Source organism: Ctenopharyngodon idella, chromosome 10 (genome assembly GCF_019924925.1).
Source record: "Ctenopharyngodon idella isolate HZGC_01 chromosome 10, HZGC01, whole genome shotgun sequence".
NCBI classification, from domain to species: domain Eukaryota; kingdom Metazoa; phylum Chordata; class Actinopteri; order Cypriniformes; family Xenocyprididae; genus Ctenopharyngodon; species Ctenopharyngodon idella.
The window spans coordinates 32,943,746-32,967,793 of NC_067229.1; the positions used below are offsets into that span (position 1 = coordinate 32,943,746).

At 39.0% G+C, this 24,048-nt stretch overlaps 1 protein-coding gene across 2 annotated transcripts in view; it reads right to left on the reverse strand.

The window, feature by feature from the left end:
• Positions 1-24,048, reverse strand: part of pcdh1a (protocadherin 1a) — a 97,067-nt gene that overhangs the window by 8,735 nt on the left and 64,284 nt on the right. For both annotated transcript variants that reach the window (XM_051909913.1, XM_051909914.1), the window contains exon 4: positions 22,303-22,522. In XM_051909913.1, coding sequence (XP_051765873.1) covers positions 22,303-22,522 — 220 coding nt within the window. The remainder of the gene's footprint in view (positions 1-22,302; positions 22,523-24,048) is intronic.

Sequence of the window (24,048 nt, forward strand, 5' to 3'; positions counted from 1 at the left end):
TGGCAGCCCTGAGGCAGACGCCGGGGCCCAGGGGACGTACCTCCACTGGCCTTGAACATCCATGCAGCTTTAATGCACTCATTAAAAAGAGCTCTGTAAGGCTCCACAGGCACAACATAACTGACAGTTCTCTCCGCACGAAAACACAGCACTGACCCCACCAAACAGAGTGTGCCTCACAAACGTAGGCTTCAAAAAACTCCCAATAAGCAGGAACCGACATGGTCAATACATCAAAGAGGTCTGGAATAGTGTAAAAGAGGGCGTTTACTGGAGGAGGAAAGAGGCTTTATATCTCACCAAGCGGAATAGATCAACTCGCCCCTCTGGAACAAACACATTAGAGTCCTGCAGTCCTGTTTGTGTGTGTGTGAGGACTAGAGCGTGTGGGAGAAAAAGTGTGTGGTGAACTCGGAGAATAATTCAGTGTGTGCGTTAGAGACGCAACGTGTGTGTGCGTGCGTGTGTGAGGGATAGGATATGCGTAGGATCGTGTGCATGTGTGTTAGATGGCGCTACTGTCTGTGTTTGTGAAGTAAGAGTGTGTGTGTGTGCACATGTTTGTGCAAGAGAGATGTGTGTGCTACAGATGGTGTTTGAAAGGTGAGGCATTGGGAGGGTATAAGTGTGTGTGTGTGTGTGATATTCTTTTTGCTCTACGTAGGCAGGTGTGAAAACGTTTTTTTTTTTTTTTTTTACATTTCATCTAATTTCTTCCAATTTTTAGATTGAAGAATAGCCAATCATTAGTTTATAAATGCAGATTTATTTTCAAATTGTTCTGTAGTTGTGTAGTTCTGAAAACTGGAAAAGAAAGCATGGATTTATGGTAGATGTGAGTAGACAACTTTGAATCAAAACTTTCCTAAATGTATCTGTTCTTATAGACCTATTTTGTGTTATATGACATTTTTGTGGGCGGAGCCTACCTGGTGACAGAAAATGACAGTTCTGCAGTAGCAGTCCGTGGAAGCCACGGAATAAAAGAATAAAAAATAGTTAATTTCGAGTTTATATCTCAAAATTCTGACTTTTTTCTCGCAAATCCGAGTTTATATCTCACAATTCTTAAAAGGAAAAACAGAACTGTGAGATATACTTATTATTCTGTCTTTTTTCCTTAGAATTGTGAGTTTAAATCCCACAATTATGACTTTTTCCCCTCAGAATTGTGTTATAAAGTCCGAACTGGGAGATATAAACATGCAAATGCAAGAAAAAGTTATCTATGTAAAATGTTATAGGTTTAAATATGATTTCACGCTGTAACTGCTATGTATGTATGTCCACTGTGAACTGCATATATATTTAGACTTACTGTTTACATCAAATTCATGCTTTAATAGTAGACTAATCATTGCAGTCCAGTCTGTGACTTGCAACATAAACGTCTGCGTTTAGCTTCAAAAGGCATCTTCAATGACGATATTCTTTAAAAATGAAGGCTATATTTTTTGCATTCCGATTCTGACATACAAAGGCACAGCAAAACATTTTTCTCTTATTCTGTGGATTTTGCCCACTTGTTACCGCTATTTTTCTGGCACCACTATGCGCGCGCAGCTGCAAGTGACGTAACTGTGACGTCTGCTCTAAATTAGTCTATTGTGTATGATTGATCAGTACACATTTTTAAAGACAATTCTCATACTATTTCAGCAAAATAGCTTTATCTTCCTTCAAAATGGCTGATGTAAATAAAGCCGTGTTGACAGGGAAAAATAACCAATAGTATCACACCCTAAGATTTCATGATCCAATCAGACTCAAATAAATAAAAGTCCCACCCTTCTTGCGTTCATTTGGAAAATGTCAAATTAAAGAAGATGCTGTAGTTATGACTCTAAGTTCCACATTGGCAACACTTACATCTAGTTAATAGCAATTCATATATTACTTAACCTATTAATCTGACAGACTAGTGGTTCCATATTGTAAAGTGTTACCACCACATTTGAAGTCTTATTAAAATGCTGCACAGGAGCTGCCGTGTAATTATTGTTTTTGCTTTAATGACACATCTAAAATGAAAGTTGACATATTTGTCAGAAGAGCTTTTTTAGCAAATACTCATTCTCCTCCACTGACTAATTTTTTAAGGCATGAGACATAAATAAATGTACACATTTATAAGAAGCAAAATGTATGTAAACATGCATCATGGCTCTGCACATGTGAGCAAAGAATTTATTGAATCTGATTGAGAAAATAGTTGGATTCAAACATTTACTTGCTTCATTTTTTTCTGTTGACCAGATTATTTCAGGTCTACACCACCCATTTCAATCAATTTAATTTGGATCGAGCTCAGTCGGATCGCTTAAGGCGTTTACATGAAGGCTTTTCAGTCTGATTGTTTGGGTGCATGTAAACGTAGCTACTGTGGAATAACTATTTATTGTATATGGGTGCCTTTTATCATATTGCAGTTGCCTACCACCAGTGTTGGGTGTAACGCGTTAATGACTTATCTGAAAAAGTAAAGTAAGGGATTACTGTTCATTTTTAGGTAATTTAATTACAGTTACTTATAATGTACTTGTGTTACATACTGTAAATTAGTTCAACAGTTCTGTTTAAATCAATATTGAATTTAAAATCTAAATTTGTCGTCTAAAGGTAAAAGTGAACACTGCCTCTTTAAAATCATTAGCTGTAGTGCAGTTACGCGTGAGTTCGCAACTTCGCACCAGTTGGCTGCGTAGTCGCTGTCTGAAGATATCGGCAGAAGTGAGTGGCTGTTTTGCAGAATGGAAATATTCAAATGACTTCACTTTTTTGACACAGGTAGGCAAGAACATTACGGTAAAATGTAAGCTATGTCCTAGAGAGAAAAAAACTGTGCGCGCTCTCTGAGAGACGGTCTTCAGTCAGTGCGCTCTCAGCCAAAGCGCACACACATAACCGCCTCTCGCGAGTGTCAGATTTTCACGGTTTATTACACATAAACGTTCAAATACACACACAGTTATGTCAAAATGCTGTCTTGGCGTATATTCGCGTTTTGTTATGTGAATGTGAACAGCATGTGTAACAGCTTATTGTCTCCGTCCATTAGGTCTTAGTGACAGCAGTCTTTAAAACATGCTACTGTCTGTCTGTATTATAAATGATAATCAAACAACAAAAGAAAAGCTTTAATAAGGATTCATCTATATTTAATTTATACAGTTTTGACTATGCAGAGTTATTTTATACTTGATTAATCAATTTCTATGGTATTATTACTTACTACTATTAGACCTACCTGGAAAAAAAAAAAAGCATTGTTTTATTTGTTTTTTTATATATTTTTACCGTGATATCGACTTTGGTATCGAGTATTGTGCACTTTTGGTGGTATTGGACTACTAGATTTTTGGTATAGTGACACCCCTATTTGTTACTAAAATTTTTTTAAGTATTATAAAGTAAATAAAAGTATTATAGTATATGTTTTAATAAAGTTAAAATGTTTTAAAAAGCTATAAAAGGCTAAACTATTCCATGTTTGACTAAATTATTAAAAGAGTTTTCTTTTTTATTGTCTATCCGGTCAAGGATTATAGGGATTTTAAGAAGTAATTAGTAATAAGTTACTTATTGAGTAATTAAATTACTTTTCAGACAGAGTAATTAGAAAAGTATTTTAAATACAACATTAATGATGTAATTAGTAATTAATTACTCTTTTGAAGTAACTTACCCAACACTGCCTACCACACACCTTACTTATGATACAATCAGCAAGTATGTTTACATCCACTTTACAGGTTTTATTCAGCTGGACTAAAGCAATAATTAATCTTTTTTTTTAAATGTCAAGTAAATGCTTTAGTCTGACTGAAATTGCGACATTTTTGTGAAGTCCAACTCACAGACCTAGATAATGTGATTGCAACTTGGCTTTGGCATTAATTGTCAGATGATGACTGTAGCTTGATTATAACTGCCCTTCAAAGTGTATTTACTGTAGTGCACAGCTTCGAGTAGCTTACTGCATCCATAAATGCCATTTCACATCTTAAAGGGGTGTGTTTACTGTGGTTGGCACTGTGTATGGGGGTTTGGACTGCACTTTGGCGTTCTCTCTATACAACAAAAGCTTAAAACCATCCAGGATTTCAGCCTTAATCACAGCACACAACCTGGAAGAGACCAAAGGAAAAACAGAAAAAAAGGAAAGATGAAAGAGCACAAAAAAGGTAAACTGCGCGCTACAGGCGCTTCACCGTGACCACCTTAGCATGCAAAACTTGCCCGTCCTTCGTTTTAAGACACATGTTAGGATGGGTTTGCAGTGTTCTTGCATCAGGGAACCAGTGGGAGGACTGGTCTCGTGGATCTGTGGCAGGTTTCCTCTCTGTCTGATCTCCAGCCGAGGGGTAGTGGGGAGGGGAAACGGGCATGTTGCTCTTCCTGAGATTTCACAGAACACCTCCTGTTTGATCCAGCATGCACACTTTCTTACATACCCTCAGCCTTTTGCCCTCTCTCTGTCTCTCTGATCCTCTTTTTTCTAGTGCTTCTTCCGAATGACTCTCTCCACCTTGGTTTTCTCCTTTCATTCTTCCACTCATTCCCTTCCTCTTTTACTTTCTCTCCAATCTGCCACTTTTTTCTCTCCTTTCGTTACCCTCCCTCTATCTTTTTCCATCTACCTGCTGCTTCTGAGTGCGCCGCTGTGCTCTAATCAGCTGGAAATTACAGTCCAGTTCACGGAAAAGCACGGAAGACGAAAAGAATCTGACTCCCCAATTGTCCACGGTTTTAATCAAATGTGCAAAATGCTCACATAATTATAAGAATCTATTATCAGAAATCAGGTGCCCTGTGGTTAACCATGAAAGAAACAATGATGTCTGTATTTCTGTAATAATTTGTGGCAGCCGTCTTCTTGTAGAGGGAAAATGACACAGCTTGGTTTTGCCTGACATGCTGAGGTTATTATCAGACACAGAAGCTCCACTAACAAGCTGGCACTGCTGAGTACATCATGTTCCTCTCTGGAGCAACCAGGAAAGACAAAGAAAATGAGAGAAATCAACCGAGAAAATAACACAAAATAAGACTGATCTTGGAATCTTTCACATTACGGCAAAGGCATGACGGCAAATTTTCAGGTGCTGAAATGTTATGGATGTCTATCCCGTGTTGTTTCAGTGCAAGGATATTTCTGTTGCTCTATGAAGGTAGGTCATTTCTCAGTTACACAACTCTTCGTATATATTGGAGCGAGAGGTGCTTTTGAGGGCACAAGAAGTAGCATTTCAAACAACTGATCATGTCTACCCACCCTCCAATTTCTAGCGCCTCAGCGTGGGGCTTTTGTTAAGCTAATCTCGGCCTCTAAATTTTTCACTCCATAAAGTGTAAAAAAGATTTCAAGGAAGATTTGATTCATTATTGAACACAGCACTATTCTATTTTTGTACTTGTGTGTTGATTGCAGCTTGAAGCGTTCGGGTTGCAGTTGTCTTCAGTCTCTGTTTTCCTCCTCCAGTGTTCGGTTTGCTGTGACAAGCCTTTCTGTTTGCGAATGAATGGAATGGATGAGAAGATTCTTCTAGAAGATCCTCCAGGAGAGAGAGAGAGAGAGAGAGAGAGAGAGAGAGGGGTTGGGATGTGGTGCGGCCATTTTGATGAACTGATTAGCAACTCGCTTCTGCCAGGTCCTCCTGATGGGCAGCAATTTTTGGGCTAGGGATCATTTTCCTCTTGGCGCCGGAGCGGCGCTGCTTGGCTGTAGCATGTCCTGGGTTTTATTATGGTGATTGCTGGCACTTGTATGGTCGTATCTGGCTTTGATGCAACCCACTTTGGCACTATCAGTTTGCTGTTGGATTATGGGGTAACAATTAAAGTCTGGCTTTCTGGTGTGTGACTGTATAATCACAAAGCATTAGAGCATGGAGCAAATGGGCATTGGTGTATATGGCCACATCAATACGTGCGAGGGAACGTGAGCATGGTTTTTTTTTTTTCTGTGGATTTACGACACATGTTTGACTGCAAGGACCGTGTTGCGTTCGGCTTGCTGGTGAAGATGGAGAGCGGCCGCAGTGGACTTGTTCCTCTCAGCACTGCTGAAAATAAGGAAGTACATGTCAGAGCCACACAGCTCTGCTCCCTCTAGTGTCATCCATCATGGCAGGCCAGTTCAGTAGTTAGAGAGCGCTTCGCTGGCTCTCCGTATATGCGTGTGTGTGTGTGTGTGAGATGGAGGTATGAGCCCCAGGGCCTTTTTTTGCCTGTATGAGCAGCCCAACTGGGGTGGAAGTGGATTTGGCCGCAAGCCAGCAGTCTCTCAAAAGTGCCCTTTGCTCTACCTGTTCTAAGAGAGCATTTCTGAGCAAGGCATTGCAGTGCAGAGGTGGCGCATGGGTTTCGGTGGCACATAACCTTTCCTTGATCATCTAATGCAGTGCTTCTCAAACCTGTCCTGGGTTTGAGAAGCCACTACACATTGCACATTTTGGATGTCTCCTTCATCAGACATACCTAATTCAAGTCTTGCAGTCTGTACTAATGAGCTGAATCAGGTGTGTAGATGAGGGAGACATATAAAATGTGCAGTGGTGGCGGGTGCCCAGGACAGGTTTGAGAAGCACTGATCTAATGGACCCTTTTCACATTTCTCAAAAGCAGAAATCATCATAATTGGGTAAACTTATATAGTGGTGAACTGAAGCTGCTGCAAATATATTTTTTGAGTTCCCATTTGCTCATATAGCAATAGAAAAGAAAAAAAAAAATCCAAGATACTGTTTCTATGATTTACAAAAGAGGAAAATAAAATATCGAGAGACTGATTGCTTTGGTCAGAAGAGAAAAAGATGTCAAATTTGCCATCACTCTCTCAGCATTGAAGAAAACTCACGCAGCAGCATTAACCATTTTTCTGTAATTTAAAGGGATAATTCACCCAAAAATGACTGTAATCACATCACTCAACCTCATGTCGTTCCAAACTCATAAGACTTTGGTTAATCTTCTAAACACAAGTTAAGATATTTTTAATGAAACATGTCTGTCCCTCCTTCAGGTAACCAAACCTTCCAAAGATCCAAAAAGGTCATAAAGGTGTCAGGAAAACGAATACATATGAATTGAGAGGTTTAATCAAAGACCTGTAAACAGATACGATCGCTTTATATGATGGACAGATTTCATTTATATGTGTGTGTGTGTGTGTGTGTGTTTCACCTAAACTGAGAGGACCAAATATCCCCACAAATATAGTAAAATATGAAAATTTTGACATTATGGGGCCATTTGGTCGGGCGCCATGAGGAAAACAGCTTATAAATCCAACACAGACTCATTGGTAAAACACACCCGTGTCAACAACATTTTGGCAAAACGCAAAATACGTACCAATACGTACATATCACTGCAGTTTCTAACAGAAATGAACACTAGAGGCAGTAAAACAGCAAGCACTTTTAATCGTTTTCACACACACAATTATGATTACATGGCCAGATTATGGATTAATAAAGACTTGTTTTCACGCGGCTCCTTGCACAATGATGTTATGACCTCAAAACGCTTTTTTACCATAGTGCATGATTTGTAAATGAACATATTCTGGAGTTTTCATCACTTACCCAGCTCCAGATGTTCACTTTTACTGACATAACAAGCTTGCTCGATAGCTCAGCTGGTACAGAATTGTACTTGCGATGCGAAGATCTTGGGTACGAATCCCATGAAAGACAAGTCACAGTAAAAGAGCTCAAAGACAAGAGTTCAAAAACAAGCTAAAATGCATTTTTATGTCACATTTGCTTTTGTTAAGACTATCGGGTAGGTTTAGGGTTTAGTGTACGTTATTAAACGTGATGGAGCATTAAGCTTTTAGCGCCACTCACCGGACAATTCAGAACTGCGGTGATACGTACAAACTCCAACATAATAAAACGTTGCCATATTCACGTTTATCTGTTCCGGAAAAAAAACCTAAACATGCTTTTTAGCGCCACTCACTGGACATTTCACTTTGAAACTGTCGTGAAACGTGCGCAACACAACATATTTTGCGTTTTGCAAAGATGTTGACATTTTCTAATGAGCCTGGGCTGTATAAATCATACCAAGTAATTTTTTTTTTTTAATGTACAAATGCAGAAAGTTTTCTGTAATGGGTAGGTTTAGGGGTAGAGTAAGGGTTAGGGAATATAATATACAGTTTGTACAGTATAAAAACCATTATGTCTATAAAAAGTATATATAAAGGTACAGAAATTTCTCAGGTTTTATTAAAAATATCTTAATTTGTGTCTAAACGATTAACATAAGTCTTATAGGTTTGTGATGACATGAGAGCAAGTAAATGATGACAAATCTTTATTTTTGATCCCTTTGACAAATCTTTAAACTATCCCTTTAAAGCCAAGGTAATAGAGCACAAAGTGTAGTGTTATAAATGTAGATTATTATTGTAAGTTTTAATGAAACTGATAGATTTGCAATGTTATTAACTGTGGAAATGCGTCATCACAGTCTGTGAAAAGAGTCCATTGGCCCACGGTGTGTTGGCTTTGCTCAGGAACCCCCTTACAGTGACTGCAGAGCTCAGATATGTTGTTCTTTCCTCTTTGTTTTGAGCTAATCCTCTGTCCGGCTTCGCCTCATCACATCCCATCAGCCAGTGTTCTGCAACGCCAGTCCTCTACAACTGCACATACGAACACTGTTGAGTATTTTTTATGTGCTTTTTAAAATTATCCCCCGCGTCTCTATAATGTCTAACAGTTCCCCTCACTCTTCTAACTTAAGCCTATAATGTCAACTTCCTCAACTTTGCATGTTATTTATTGGGTTATGTTGTGCTATGTGTATTGTAATGTTCTCCATCTGTCAGACCATCAAAGGTGTTTATTGTGTGAGCAATCCACATGGCAGTATAAAGGGTTTTGCTTCTGATTAGCATACAAGCACACACACATTTACAAGAATACATCTTAATGTTCCCAGAGAGCACGCTCAAATCGACCGCTCACAAAAAGAATATTGAATCTATTGAAACTCACTGAAAAAAAATCTATTGAAGCATCAACTTTTCAGCTTTACTGGTGTTTATGAATTAAATAGTATCTCACACCCATTACATAAATCATAACAGAATGATATATTATTGAATTTCAAGCTGGATTAAACAACTTCTAGCTGGGCCACATGAGCAGATCAAGATAAAATTTGGATCAGACATGAATTATATGTAGTATGAAGATGAGGAATCTTGACATACAACATCCAGCCAGGCCTGTCAGTCCACATGATGTTTCTTGAGGAAAAATTGGGAGTTATTTGCTGGAAAATAAGCGAGGAGCAGGCGAGAGGTTTGAAAGGGCTTATTTGTGCTTTATTGTAATGTGACATGATGAGGGTATAATCAGTTTCATTGAGGCGCAAAACGACGGCTGATGTTGACGTTCCGTGAAGGCGATAATCATCTAATTTTTATCTATGATCAGCTCACATTGCCGAGACCCCGTCAAGCCCTGAACCCGCTGCTGTACTTTGAGTGATCCACTTTGTCCTAATGACAGATGTTATCTGCACCACTTGGGCCAGATCGCCTCGCAGTCATTATAGACAATCCTGGGTAAACATCGGAGCGATGTGTGAAGGGAGGGCTGAGTCAAAAACGGACGCTTGGAGAGGAGGAAGAGAGTAGATGCACCTGGATAAAACACATAAATCAGATTGGACCACAGATGCTCACTGTTTATTTTAGAAAATAAACAGCCAAATAAAATTTAAATGAATTACTTTGTTAAAGTCATTCGTATCAACCTCTTCCTTTAGCGGCACACAGCCTGTTTTATTCAGTTGCGAGCTGTATGAGAGGCCAAATACTGTAAAAGTGTGACAAAATGAAGTAAGCAGAAAGCACTGCATTGAGCTGGAATATGCCCTTTGGTTTGGTTTTTAATGCTTTGAGCTTTCAGAATAAAACCTTTTGGAAGAGGAAAACTGATTAAATGAAGCAAACATTTCTTATTTTTTTTTCTTACTCCTCAAATGATTCCACCTACATGTAAAATAAACTAAAAGAAAAATGCAGTGAAAACAAGCAATTCTTACCAAGCAATGGTAAGAGAATGTGCATATCTTTAACAGACTTTTCAGTCTTATAGTTACAGACACCTAAATACATCTGACTTAATTTACATGTAATAAAAGTCTGCATATTAAAGTCTGCTGCAGATATGCATGTTTAGATGCGTGATTCTATATGCATCTCACATTTACAGTAGATGTGTAAGTCTATGAGTGTCTTGTCAACTGAATTGCTTGTATTCAGAGTTTCTGTTTAACTGTTTTATTCAATTTGATCTATGGCTATATTTGGAATGTAAAAAAACTTCCCTGATATATGAAATATGGCACAGTGATTAAAAAAAAATAAATCAAATTGGCACTTTATGCCAAAAGGTTAGCAACTCCTGGCCTAGAACCAACACAGAGCATTAAGGAACATGTTCTATTGCATTGTGCAGAGATGATCATTTAAAGTTAAGCTGTATTAATATACTGTAATGGCATTTGTAGCACAATGGTGATTACAACAGAAAACCATTTTGTCTTGTCCTCCAAAAGACAAATAATTATAATAATAATAATTAATAAAACTACACATACAGTTACATGACACTGGTGTGATAGAATCACTAACCAGCCTTTTCTGTGTAAAGTTAAAATCCAATCTTTCAACAAATGTCCTGACCACACAAGGCTGGTAACCCTGTAACTTTCCCATGATAAAGGCCCGTTCACGCCAAGAATAACTATAATGATGACTATAATGATAACTATAACTATTAAATTTGAATCATTGCTCTAATTCTCTGAGAACAGGAAAGTCCACATCACGATAATGACAAAGAAAAATTATCATCGAAATCATTTTCAGAACAATTTTTTTCCAGCTGATGAATGATAAAAACATTCAATTAGAATCCACCAAATTTTAAAGAGCATTTAAAGTGGCAGACGTACGTGGTGCATTCTTAGAACAAACAAAACATTATCGACCTTTAGTTCAAGGATACTATAAAAAGACTTTACGCAAAGAAAAATCCTTACATAAAAATAACTAGATCTGCCTAGAACAGCAGTCTCAGCAGTTTTTTAAACACATTTCTGCTTTTAATTACCCACCTCCTCATTCATTTTCATTATATATATATATTCCTTAAAACAAACAAACAAACAAACAAAAAAACTAAGAGATGAGTTGAAATTATTTTTTTAAGTGGAGCACCCCCTTAAACCGTGACCTACTCTCTCGTTTTTTTTTCTGCAGTCTGTTTGCATTCATCTAAAACTCTGCAACACAGATACATCTGATCCCTGGTTGGATATATATATATTTTTCCTGCCACAGCACTGTAACTGTAAACGGCGCAGTACAGAACAATAAAGACGGTAGAAAATGAATGATAGCACAATGAGCACAATAGCTGTGCTGGAACCTACTGGCATTAAGGCCAGCGAGCCACTGACAGCTCACCTCTGGAGGGTAAACAGAACCAGGACACATTGTTTCACTCCACCCCCCTTCACCTGAAACAACCACCAGGGAAAAAAGAGAAAGAAATACTGTCCAAAAAATCCAGAGCATCACATGTGCATCTCTCTTGTGGGGAAGGTTGAGCAGAGAGCAGAGAGCAGAGAGGCTGGCTCGGGCCTCTGCAATCAATTCTACTAACAGGCAGGGACTCTGACAAGGCCCAACGCCATCTGTCTGAACAGAGCCATGCCCCGCGTCGTCACGCCACGCTGGCACCCGGGCAACAGCCCAAGCTGGCACCCACAAGACAAACAAGCCCCCTCAGACTAACACTCTGTTCTTCAGTCTGTCCCTCTCACTTCCTCTCTTTCAACACACGCATTGTCACATACAGAACAAACAAAGACATGTCATCTTTGGTACACCCAACAAACTAGCGAACAATCACACACAAACACAAATCACTCACAAACAAGACCGACCGCCACAGCGGAGCGAGATCTGAATTGAACGTACAAAAATGAGCTCGGGACACAATGAAAAATGATTTCATTAAAACCCTGAGCTTGAAACTAAGAGAGAAGCTGTCAGCGGAGTTCAAAAGACGTGCTACATTATTAGGACTTCATAAGGCACTGAAACATCACAGGAACGAAGAAAGAAAGAAAAAAAAAATCACACAGCATTGCTAAAGTTCCTCATCATTATGCAAATGCCATTTTATTCCATTTTATCTCTGTCTCTTTTTCCACTCTGGCCATATGTGCTGTGGCTCATGTTGGGGCTTCAAAAGGAGGCTCAGCCAGGCCACATGCAAATACCCCCATCTGGGGATCAAACAACCCAACCTGATCGCCGCACGCAGGCGGGGAGCTTCGACGTGCTGTGGGCTCTGAGATGTGGTCAAACGTCACCGCTGACCTGTGTAAAACTCCCAGCGAGCTCTCGGGGAGGAAACCTGTGCACTTTCCTCTCCCTCTGGGACCGTACACTTGGCGAGTGAGTGCTTGTCTTAAAGAGTACAAAAGCAATCTAACACGAGTAGGACCCAATATCAGTGCCTTAGAGACCAACAGTTCCGACAATCGTGTCTAATGAGCCTTTAAAAGCGTTTCTGAGAGTCAAATTATTCCAGACGCACGCAAGACTGGATTGTCGTTAGAAAACTGTGATGTTCGATACAAAAAAAACATGCTTGATAGTTCCTTCATAAATCAAAATTAGCAGCCCTAATCAGAGTCAAACAACCACTTATCAGGAAGGAATGATTCATCAGCGTCAATCCCTCCTCTTTTTCCTTCTCTCTCGAGTGGAGGAAGTGAATTGGAAGCCGCAATAAAGAGAAAATCAGCATTTGCGAGCATGTCATTGTTCGCTGGCTGTCACTCAGATTGCCTACATAAATGAGTTCTGTACACCTGGCTCGTCCAATCAAACGAGTCCAATTAAGAGAGAAGATTAAAACTCCGAACCTGTTATGGCAGACGTTCTCATCGCTAGCGCTGCCTGTCTCGAAAAATCATAATCAAATCTTTCAGAACTGGGTGCGCCCATATGCATTAGCCTAGAAATCTCTATTTTGGGTGGCCTCCACATCGCTGTACTAATAATACAGAATAGCATCTAGAGTAAAGCACAAGCTGTTAGAGTACACTGTTGTCCCCACTGTAGTTTCTATATACAGGCGAGTTCATTTGTAATGCATTTACTGTAACTCAAGCTGTTGAGGCCACATACGAACACAAACAACCACTGATGAGATCTGCAAGAAAAAGTGTCCCGCCGTATACTGTAGACTTTTGATTTTAAGTTCATTTTTCATCGTAATGCTAATTTGATACTAATAAGCATTAGCCAGCACTTTAACTAATGATGCTCATCAATTCTAATAATGTCCAAGATGATGACAGATTTATTGAAAGACTGCATTCAATACAACTAAAAAGGCTGACAATCATTCAGTCCAAAGGAAGCGATGACTTTTTCCTGTTTATTAACTATGAAGTCTAAAATGATTTGTAATTAACATTAATCTAATTATTATACAGCGCTGTATCATTTATCTGCCTACATATGGTGATGTAGCAATGCAAATTACTCATCGCTACATAAATATGTATGGCTGCTTGGGCAAACGTTCATTTAACAAAATCAATGCTTTTCTACAAAGTTGGTTTATGGGAAGTCTTTAGCCAGGCTCTGAAGCAGGGCACATGGAAAAAAAAACATATATATATATATTTTTTTTTTTTTTTTTGCATCCAATTCACTACTTGAATTATGCAAATTAGGTAATGGCTCAATTGAAATTTCACACTGCATTTCTCTATTTTGTGGGTTGAGTGTTAGGTTGTGGAGGATTCAGTGGACTATTGCGATCTGGCATAATTTACTGGGACCATTACACTGAAAACAAATATTTTAGTTTATTGGAGTATGTTTTATATGAAAATAATATTTCAGTCTTTCTACTTCCAAATTTCACGTTTAACTCAATGTATTACTAACCGTTTCTTTTTCATTATTTGTGAAATTTACTAGCAACTTTTAAATGCAAATTGTTTCAAATTAAATCCTACACCAATTTTTTTGTGTACTTCACCTCAAGGGACTCTTTGAAATGTTAAAAACTGTTGCTGTGATCAATTGCAAATGTATGAAAACATCTCTTTTAAATGATATTGCCCTTACCATTTGCCTTGCCCTTACCATTTTCCATTGTAACTCCTCCGGTTCTACTTGCACCGTCCAAATGAGCGGGATTCGATCCGCCGTTTCCGCCATGGGAGGCAGGCGTGCAAACAAGGAAGCTAAAGACTGCAGCCTCTAGCGTCAGTCGCTAGTGCACCTCTTGAGGCCAGGGGAGTGAGGTCTATTCACACAACTCTTACTAGCTGGCCTCCATTACACTCACCTTACTCCCATCCGGGTCACAGCACCAGTATAACCCCTTTGGTTCTACTTGCGCTGTCCGCAACAAGTGGGATTTTAACTGGCGTTTCCATCATGGGAAGCAGGCGCACTAACAAGAATGCTAAAGACTGCAGCCTCTGGCGTCAGTGGCTAGTGTGCCTCTTGAGGCCAGGAGAGTGAGGTTTATTCACAAAGCTATTACTAGCTGCCCTCTGTTACACTCACCTCACTCCCATCCGGGTCATGGCACCAACATAACCCCTTTGGTTCTACTTGCGCCGTCCACAACAAGTGGGATTTGAACTGGCGTTTCCATCATGGGAGGCAGGCCGCTAACAAGAACACTAAAGACTGCAGCCTCTGGCGTCAGTCGCTAGCATGCCTCTTGAGGCCAGGGGAGTGAGGTTTATTCGCATAGCTCTTACTAGCTGGCCTCCGTTACACTCATCTCACTCCCATCCGGGTCACGGCACCAATATTACACCTTCGGTTATACTTGCGCCGTCCGCGACAAGCGGGATTTGAACTGACGTTTCCATCATGGGAGGCAGGCGCACTAACAAGGACCGTTAAAGACTGCAGCCTCTAGCGTCAGTCGCTAACCTGCCTCTTGAGGCCAGGGGAGTGAGGTTTATTCACACAGCTCTTAGTAACTGGCCTCCGTTACACTCACCTCACTCCCATTCGGGTCACGGCACCAATATAACCCCTCTGGTTCTATTTGTGCCATCCGCAACAAGTGGGATTTGAACTGGCGTTTCCATCATGGGAGGCAGGCACGCTAACAAGGACCGCTAAAGACCGCAGTCACCAGTGTACCTCTTGAGGCCAGGGAAGTGAGGTTTACTCGCACAGCTCTTACTAGCTGGCCTTTGTTACACTTCCACAGACAGTAATAGCGTGACGTTAATTGTGCCAAGCAAGTAGTTTTGTAAATAAGGAATAAGGTTATTGTTACACATTAAATGTACTTACTATAATAATTACAACAGTATATTATGCATAATTACATGCCACTAACCCTAAACCAAACCCTAAAAACCTAACCCTATGTACACGTTGTTAATTAATATTGTTCAGTATTTGAATGTATAATTACACTGTAACAAGGGCACCTTAAAATAAAGTGCAAGCTAATCTATTATAAGCTTCATTTAAATAGAAAGGAGGTGTGTTTACATTGGGGAAAAAAAGTAAATTTCTTAATTTAAATACATTGCAGTGGTACTTCAGTGCATTTAGCGTCAAGACAAACTGGATTGCTGGTGGTTAATGCAGGTTTTTGCACTTAAATAGTGTGCAGAAAAGTGTTTTGTGCATTTGTACCACAGTATTTTAATATACAAAGGAAGATCAGGGAAACAAAGTACAGAACAAAAAGCAAGAGCAAACCAAAAACCAGAGCTAATGTTAACACCAAAATGAGAACTATAGAAATCAATAGTAACAGATCATGTTACATGAAAATCAAATTGTGTATCACAGATCTCAGGAAGCCTGTCTGAGCCTTTTCTCTAAGGAGAAAAGCCTTGAGCAAGAGAGAGAGAGACAGATTGAAAAAGAAGAGAGACAAAAACGAGATCCGACAACAGGGGGAAGACAGAGCAATAGAGAGAGATAGAGAGACAGAAGAAGATACAAAGACTCAGCGAGACAGGTAGACAGACAGAAAAAGGGAGGGGATAGGGTGAGGGGGAGAAAACAGAAAACATTTTCCTTCCACTAAATCATTGAATCCCAGAATTTAAGACCACCGCCCATTCTCTCCCCCACCATATACCACCAAATTACATCATACACTTCAATCTGATCCAGGATCAAAGGGGAATCGCGCGGGTGCCATGGAAACACACTTCAAAGACTTTCTCTTCCAGCATCCAGTGTAAACCCCTGCAACTGACTGGTGTTCGCAGAGAAGAGATGGTGGGTTTTGTTGACTTCTTAAGAATGAGAATATGTCTGACAACTGCCTGAGCTCAAATTTGATATTTACTGATGGAGCGATATAACGCTGCTGCAAACTGCATAATGAGAAATGTCAAAAGTGTAAATTTACATTACACTGATGTTAGAGAGAAGTGTGTTTTCTGTAGCACAAAATAAGACTTGATTAGCATGGGCGTCACAGTTAGAATTCACACAAGTGCTAGTTGTGACATCACAAAATTGCATACACTTGTCTCATGAATATAAATTAGGTTATGCACAAACAATTTAACATAATCTTGTACTGTTCTGAAGTGGTCCACTCACCTCGCCACATATTTAATCTGATCTACCACTGTCATTCCTGGGATTTTGCAGGATCAGCAATGGAACAATAACTGTGACTTCATGGTCTAGTATTAACATTATCGCTTTGAGTTCTAATCTGCTCTAATACAGGTTCTTATATCAGGACTGGGTTGACATTTGTTTGCATTTTGTTTTGTAATGTCACTAAAATGGATAGTAAGTCACTGAAAAGCAACAAATTAGAGTGCAAGTCTGAGAGGTGTATGCTGGACAGAAAATGCTGCTGTCATTTTCCACAACTGATAACAACCACAACCAACATAAAGCAGTAAAAGTAACAAATTCCAGCACCGGATAGTCACTCATTTTAACACACACTAACCAAACAAATCCATACTGAAGAAATTCGAGATGTGTTAGATAGATATCTGCCACAAGCTTTCATAAAGTTGTGGAGACATTCAAAATCACCATTGCTAGGAAAGTGGAAAAGACAAAACAAAATGCAAACTGCATAAATTACACACACACAGATGCAGTGGCATAGTAATACTGATGTAATGTGAGCACAGGTGTACTGTATGTTTGTATAGTAATTTACAACGGCTTTGAACATGGCTCATAATCAAGAACTGGAACTATCCGTTTTATAATCTGTATTTTTGTGGATGCTGCATTAAAAGAATGTTACAGCTTAAATGAGTTAGATATGTTAAATAAGGCTCTTTATCAACAGCATATATAAAAATGCATTTTTTTAATTATATCTAATATATTCTAATATTATATATTTTGCTTTGGATCATGTCAGCTAGTGATTATACGGAGGATATATGATAATGTAATTTTACGTGTAAAATCTGATAATTGCTTCTGATTGGCTGATTATCAGTGATTTTTTACACAGCTCTGTGGAATACTGATTGGTCAATCGTGCCATCCAGCTGTATGTTATCCCCCAATAACAACAGCTGAAAACAGATAACAGGCTCATCTGGGTTACTGAAGTCAGCAGCGCTATACACTTGATAGGAAAGGTTTTTTTTTTGTCTAAGTTTTGCGTTTGGTGAGCTAATAAAATATTAAAACTTAGTCAAATCACTATTTTGTGTACAGTTATTTAATTGTGTCATCCAGTATCATAGAATCGTTCTCTCTTGTTTCATTTTGCGACTATTGTTTTGTATACTGTTGGATTATAAGATAACAAACAGGTACGATTTTAAATCAGTTTCATCTCAGATCAATATCTCTTATCCCCATAATTATTTATGTGGCGAAGTGGTGTCAGTGGTGTGACAGTACCGTATCCCTAAAATGTCCGTCTAGTTTGAACTTGCCGCGCTAGCAACTGCTCTCTCTGCGGAAGCTTTGAGTTTAAAGAGTTTATTTCGACTCAGATCAATATTTCGTGTCTAATTATTTACTTATGTGGCAAGTAGCCGTGTAATAAGCGGGATAATGTACATCCAGCCAGTTGTTTTCTCAGAATAAACCCCTTCACGCTTCACGTCGGGGTCCTGATCATCCTGTTGGGGTTTATTCTGAGATAACAACCGGCTGGATGTACATTATCCCTTACTTAACACCTTGTGTTAATTCCAAAAAAAAAAAAAAAAACTACTGATAGCTTTGTAAAAAAAAAAAAAAAAGCAATTAATCTAAATTTTCGTTTAGATTAATTTGAAGTACTAAAATAACTGAGACTAACTAAATAAAAATTAACTAACAAAATAAAAATTAAAAACTGAAACTTAAAAACTATATAGCCGTATTTAAAAAAACCTAAACAAACAAAAACAAAAAAAAAAAAAAAAAAAACACAACAAAATTACCAAGACTTTAACTAAAACTGAAATGAAAACATAAAATATAAAAACAAAATCTAATTCTAAATATTAACAAAAACTGTAATAGTAAGTCGGTTATACCAAAATAGCACTGCTTTGTTGCTGGATAGTGCAAATTTTACTTTATTTTGTAGTAAAAAATGTATTAATAATATTTTAAAAAATACTATTATACTAATAGTATATTATTATAATTCAGTATACATTAGTACATACACTCTTAAAAATAAAGTTTCCAAAAGAGAATTTTTGAAGTGATGCCATAGAAAAAACATTTTTGGTTCCTCAAAGAACCTTTTACTTAACGGTTCTTTAAAGAACCAGCGTAAAGAACATTTTTATAATCTAAAGAACCTTTTTCCACTGTAAAGAACCTCTTGTCCAATTGAAAGGTTCCACGGATGTTAAAGGTTCTTCATAGAACCATCAATGCCAATAAAGAACCTTTATTTAAGAGTGTATACTAGCCACCCCACTCTTGGTTAAAAAAATACAAAATCTGTAGACGAATAATGTCAAACTGTGTGATCAACAATTTGCGGCTATTGTGGTGAAAGCAATATATGCATATTATAAATCACTAGGTTCTCCAATGTACTGCGTAACACTGTCAAGATGACACCAATCAATCATTAGTCGATTGACAAAGGAGAGGTGTAGTGACAGGCTGAAACATTAGCGGAGCTCTTGGTACGTCAGTTTGCGGTCTTATGGATGGATTAGAGGTATCATGTATATTGTGCTCTGTATTGATAGCAGCTAACAATGGTTGTTGTGTCAAATATCCCGTGAAGGGCATGTGAAATATTACATCTGCCATTTGCTCAGCCTGAGAGATGGACGATATTTGACACGTTGTCCAGGGCTGAAGAAATGATTGGTTTAGTGTTGCAGTTGGTCACTGAATCAGTCACAGGCTGCAGGTGTACACTGTATAACTAAAATAGGCAAGAGAACAATGCATTGTGTTCCAGCACTGTCATTGAGAATTGAGAATCTGGAGGGGTGGTAAGGTCAGAGCAAATCATAAAACACTATCGTTTCCTGCACGAAGGGGCCAACATAAGCAACATAAAAAAAGGAGACTTTTCATAACCAAAGGCCAAACAGCTTCGGGGATCCACGGTGTCATTTCTGCTGTGGGCCACAGACACACAGGAATGGTGTGTGTGAAGTTCACATATTGCTTTTCATCCAGCTTAAACGGAGTGACACACCGAGCACTCCGCAACACCCCCCCACCCCCCACCTGTCAATCAGCCCAACGGCAGCGAACAAAACCCTCCACCAGCCCTGCTTGTCACCCTGTCACTCAAATCCCACCGCAAAAATAAATAGGGGGCAGGAAGCAGCACAGTACGGTAGATGGCTTGAGGGGTGGGGGAGTGGGGACAACAGCCTTTTTAAAATCATTTTCTCCTCCATTTCTCAATGAGGGATTTCTGTATAATCTCCCAGAGGTGAGAATCATATTTTAATTAGGTCTACCTCTGGTTAACAGTTCCCCTCCCTGCCTGATCAGTGTACGTGCCCACCCGCCAGTGCTGTCAGACTCACTCACTCTCAGATCAAACTGGATCAAATCAAAGATGCCAACAATCCTCAGTCTTCTCACTCTCGTGACACTCCCCAAAACAAAAAGCCAGTTTGTGCCACGTTAGTCTTTAAAGGAGAAGTTCACCAAAACAAGAACATTTTGTGATATATATTTTTTTTTTACTCACCCTCATGCTTTTGTTGCTTTCCCAAAGAATACACACAAAAATATTGGTAGACTTCAACAGGACAAACAAAACCACTATAAAAGTTTAAAAGACCAAAGTCAATTTAAGTCAAACTCATTCATTTATGCTTCATCTCCACATGCACTGTGAGTTTGGGTCATGTATAATTATTATTATTAAATACTTTTACAGTACAATACTATTATTATTAGTGATACACTGAAATGAAAATTCTGGGTCGAAACCAAAACTGAAAATTACTTTTTAATAATAGTTTTTAATAATAATTTATTTCTTATTTTAAATTAATTTTTCTTTTTGTATAATTGTATTAATATTAGACTTCTTAATTAAATTTTAATGAATCAAAATAAATTAAAAAAATACAAAGCAATAAAATAAAATAACCACACTTTATTTAAATACACCAAAATTAGACAGAAAATTATATTAAAATATAATTAAATATATAGCATGAGATATAGCCTGAGAAACTGATATTGTTTAAACAACAACAACAACGAAACATATAGAGTCTTGGGTGAACTTTCAGTACCCTCATGCAAAAATGAATTGTAAATCCACATTTTAAAGCTCTAGGGGTCACATCTTTTTCACCTTTTGCATCTCTAATGGGTTTGCATTCCTGACTGATAATACATTGGCATCATATTTGATTTGAGAACCACAGTGTAGATGAAGATTATCAGTAAATAATGTCTTACATTTTTGTTCATCATACAAACCTATTGAATGGCTTCAAAAGACTTATAGTGCATACGTTTTATGGTACTTTTAGTTCTTTTCAGAGGTTGACATCCTTACAAAAAAATGTCTCAGGTTATGTATGTAACCCGGTTCCCTGAGAATGGAACGAGACCATACACCAAGCCATGACGCCGCATCAAACCATACCAGAATAGAGGTTTTGAACAACATGAGTGTGAGGGAATAATCAAATAAGATTTTTTATTTTCATTATTAATATTCTGATTCTGATATTTTTTAGGGTGGAATATTCCTTTCAAAGGCCCTCTATTCAAGATATTGGCCAAAGACCATCACGCAAAATCATGCATAACACATCAGACATAGGTGAGACCCACAAGGCAATGTACCAACAGAAGGTCATGTGTTCATTTGCCGTAGGATTTTCTCTGCAGAACACAGAGCCAGTCACATGCAGTGCTGACATTTCACTTCCTAAACGGTTCCCCTAGAATCCGATGCACGTCTGTGGGGCTGGCAGACACACCCCACACGTGGCGCAGGTTCCCAGTGTGAAATCAACACGACGCCGTGTTTCACGGAGCATGTTAAAACACTGACGTGAGAAGACTAAGGTATATTTCACAGCTAAAATGTTAACATAAGCTCACAGACACATCCAGAGGGATATCAGCATGGTAATTCAGCACAACAGCACTAATAGAGAAAAATTCAGAAGGAAATAGGTGCGAAAAAGTGGTATTATGGAAGCAATGCTGTTGTAATGGAGATTAAATTGAACAGAGACAAATTTGCGAGGGCAACATTTAAAATGGCAGCTGCTGCGAGGATGTTTCTGGTTATGAGAACGACAATATAAATGAATTACAGAATGAATGTCTTGTGCGTCTCTGGCGGAATTTAGTAATGGCTGAACAAAATTGACGTTAGACTATCCTGCTTAGTCCTTACATTTTCTTTTTGGGTTTCGTTTTCCGTCTTATTGTTTTATGACCCCAGCAGCTGCTGTGCGAGCAGTTTGGCTTGAGCAAAGAAGCTGTTTACGATCAGCACACTGTTGTCTGGGCAGACGTCAAAGTGCAGATTTATTTGGAGACCAAAAGCTCCATTAGTCTGAGTTTTTAATTAGCACGCTTGTGTGAGAGGGTCATTAAGAATGATTTGCTGTTGTGATTGAGGGCTTGCTGATGGGCAAGACACAGACCCTGCTGAGTCTGCTTCTGACCCTAAATGCATAGATCTAGCTCCGGCCAAAACAAAGCAGTGTTGACAAAAAAATCTCAGTCGGACTTTGCATTGGATCCAGTGATACCCTGCCAAATGAGATGTAACAGAAGTCTAAAGCTCCTACCAGTTTCTGGGTGTTCCATCTCTCCGATGCTGCCATCAGGGGTGGTCCGTTCGTAGTGGTCCTCGGGCAGGGCGAGGGGGCCGATACGGGGTCCTGAAGAGCTCTTGCTGCTGGGGGTCTCGGACTCCTCCAAGCCACTGTCATAGTAACTTTGCTGAGAGGAGTCCTGCTGATCTTGCATGGGATTGGCTGTGGAGAACGTCACTCTGCGATGCGGGAGCTGCAATCGAGAGGAAAAAGGGACCTTCAGTCACACAACAATCTAATTATAACTTTAGGCCCCAAAACTAGGCTAATTGACCACTAAATTTGTAATATCACACTTCAGCAGACGGGCATTTTCAATATGTAATTTCCAGAGGGGCGGCTAATGAGGAAACATTTTGTTCAAATTGAGGGGAAATGGTAAAGAGGGAATCACTTACGAGAGTATCTCTCGGCAGAGGGGGAAAGCAATATAATTCTCCTTTGATATCACTGCTTAGGTGACCACACTGTTTTTCACAAGGCCAATGAGGGCAAACACTCATGCTGAAATACAGAGGCGCAGAGCTCATAAAACAGTGGAAATCACAGAATCCTGCAGAAAAGCCTCCATTCCCTATTCTGTGTGAGCTCAAAGCTCGTCGACTGCAGGGAGGGATCGATAGTGCCAGGCTGCACACACACATACAAACACACACACAGACTGGCAAACAGAACCATTTTAGAGTAGGAATTAGGGCCATTAAGAGAGCAATTTCAGTTCATATAAAAAGCCCATTAACACGGCCATTTAAAACATATAGAGAGGCCATTAAGGCTACGTACTTCACCATCCCAAAGTCGCAAGGCTTTCTTTCCCCCCTCTAATTCAGCATGTTTATTTATAAGCTCATTCATCAATTTGTATGCACATTATTTTCTTGACTTCCAAAATGTAATGCACCAAACTGTTTAGAAATGCAGTGCACATTCAAATATTGTTAATCTGTACATTTGCGTAGCTAGTCATGCAACGTATTGCTCATTTACATTCATGCTAGGGCTGCGCAGTATATCTGCAGCACAATTCTAAAAATCCAACACCAAGAGGAAAACGACAGCATGCTCTCCAAACAGTGTCACAGATGTTCACTTCAAGTATAGACAGCTTTGTTAATTATAATGTGAGCGATTTTGTTTTGACGTATTGCAATGAGCTGCGTGCATCCAGTTTAACTGTAGATTGTTTATGCAATATTGTCCTGCAATATTGTAACTTGTAGTACAATAGAATTCAACCGATGTGTGAATGCACACTGTATACATGCATGATATAAATTTGTGTGTGTGTGTGTATAGAACAGTATACAGTAGAGTAAAACAAATTTTTTAAAACGGATAGTTCCAGCCCTTCATTCTGATTGGTTAAGCCACGTTCGAAGCCGTTGTAAAATTCCCGAAAATATACAGCTGACCGCATTACATAAGTATTGCTGCGCTACTGAATGGGTATGTTGCTGCGTCAGTCGTAGCAACCACTCTTAGCAACGTAAACACATGTTTGTTCTCTATTGATTTTGTTCATTGAAGCTTATTGCATTATGTAGAAGAGTATTGTGAGAGAGATATCGAGTGACCAAGAGTATTACCTGCATTCAAATTTAGCATTTTCTTTCAGGTCACTCCTATGTTCATAATAAAAAATCTGTTTGAATGTCCGCTGTGATCTTGTACTTATAACAGTTAATGGGTTTCCCCGTGCCCAGCTGACACTGACAGCGC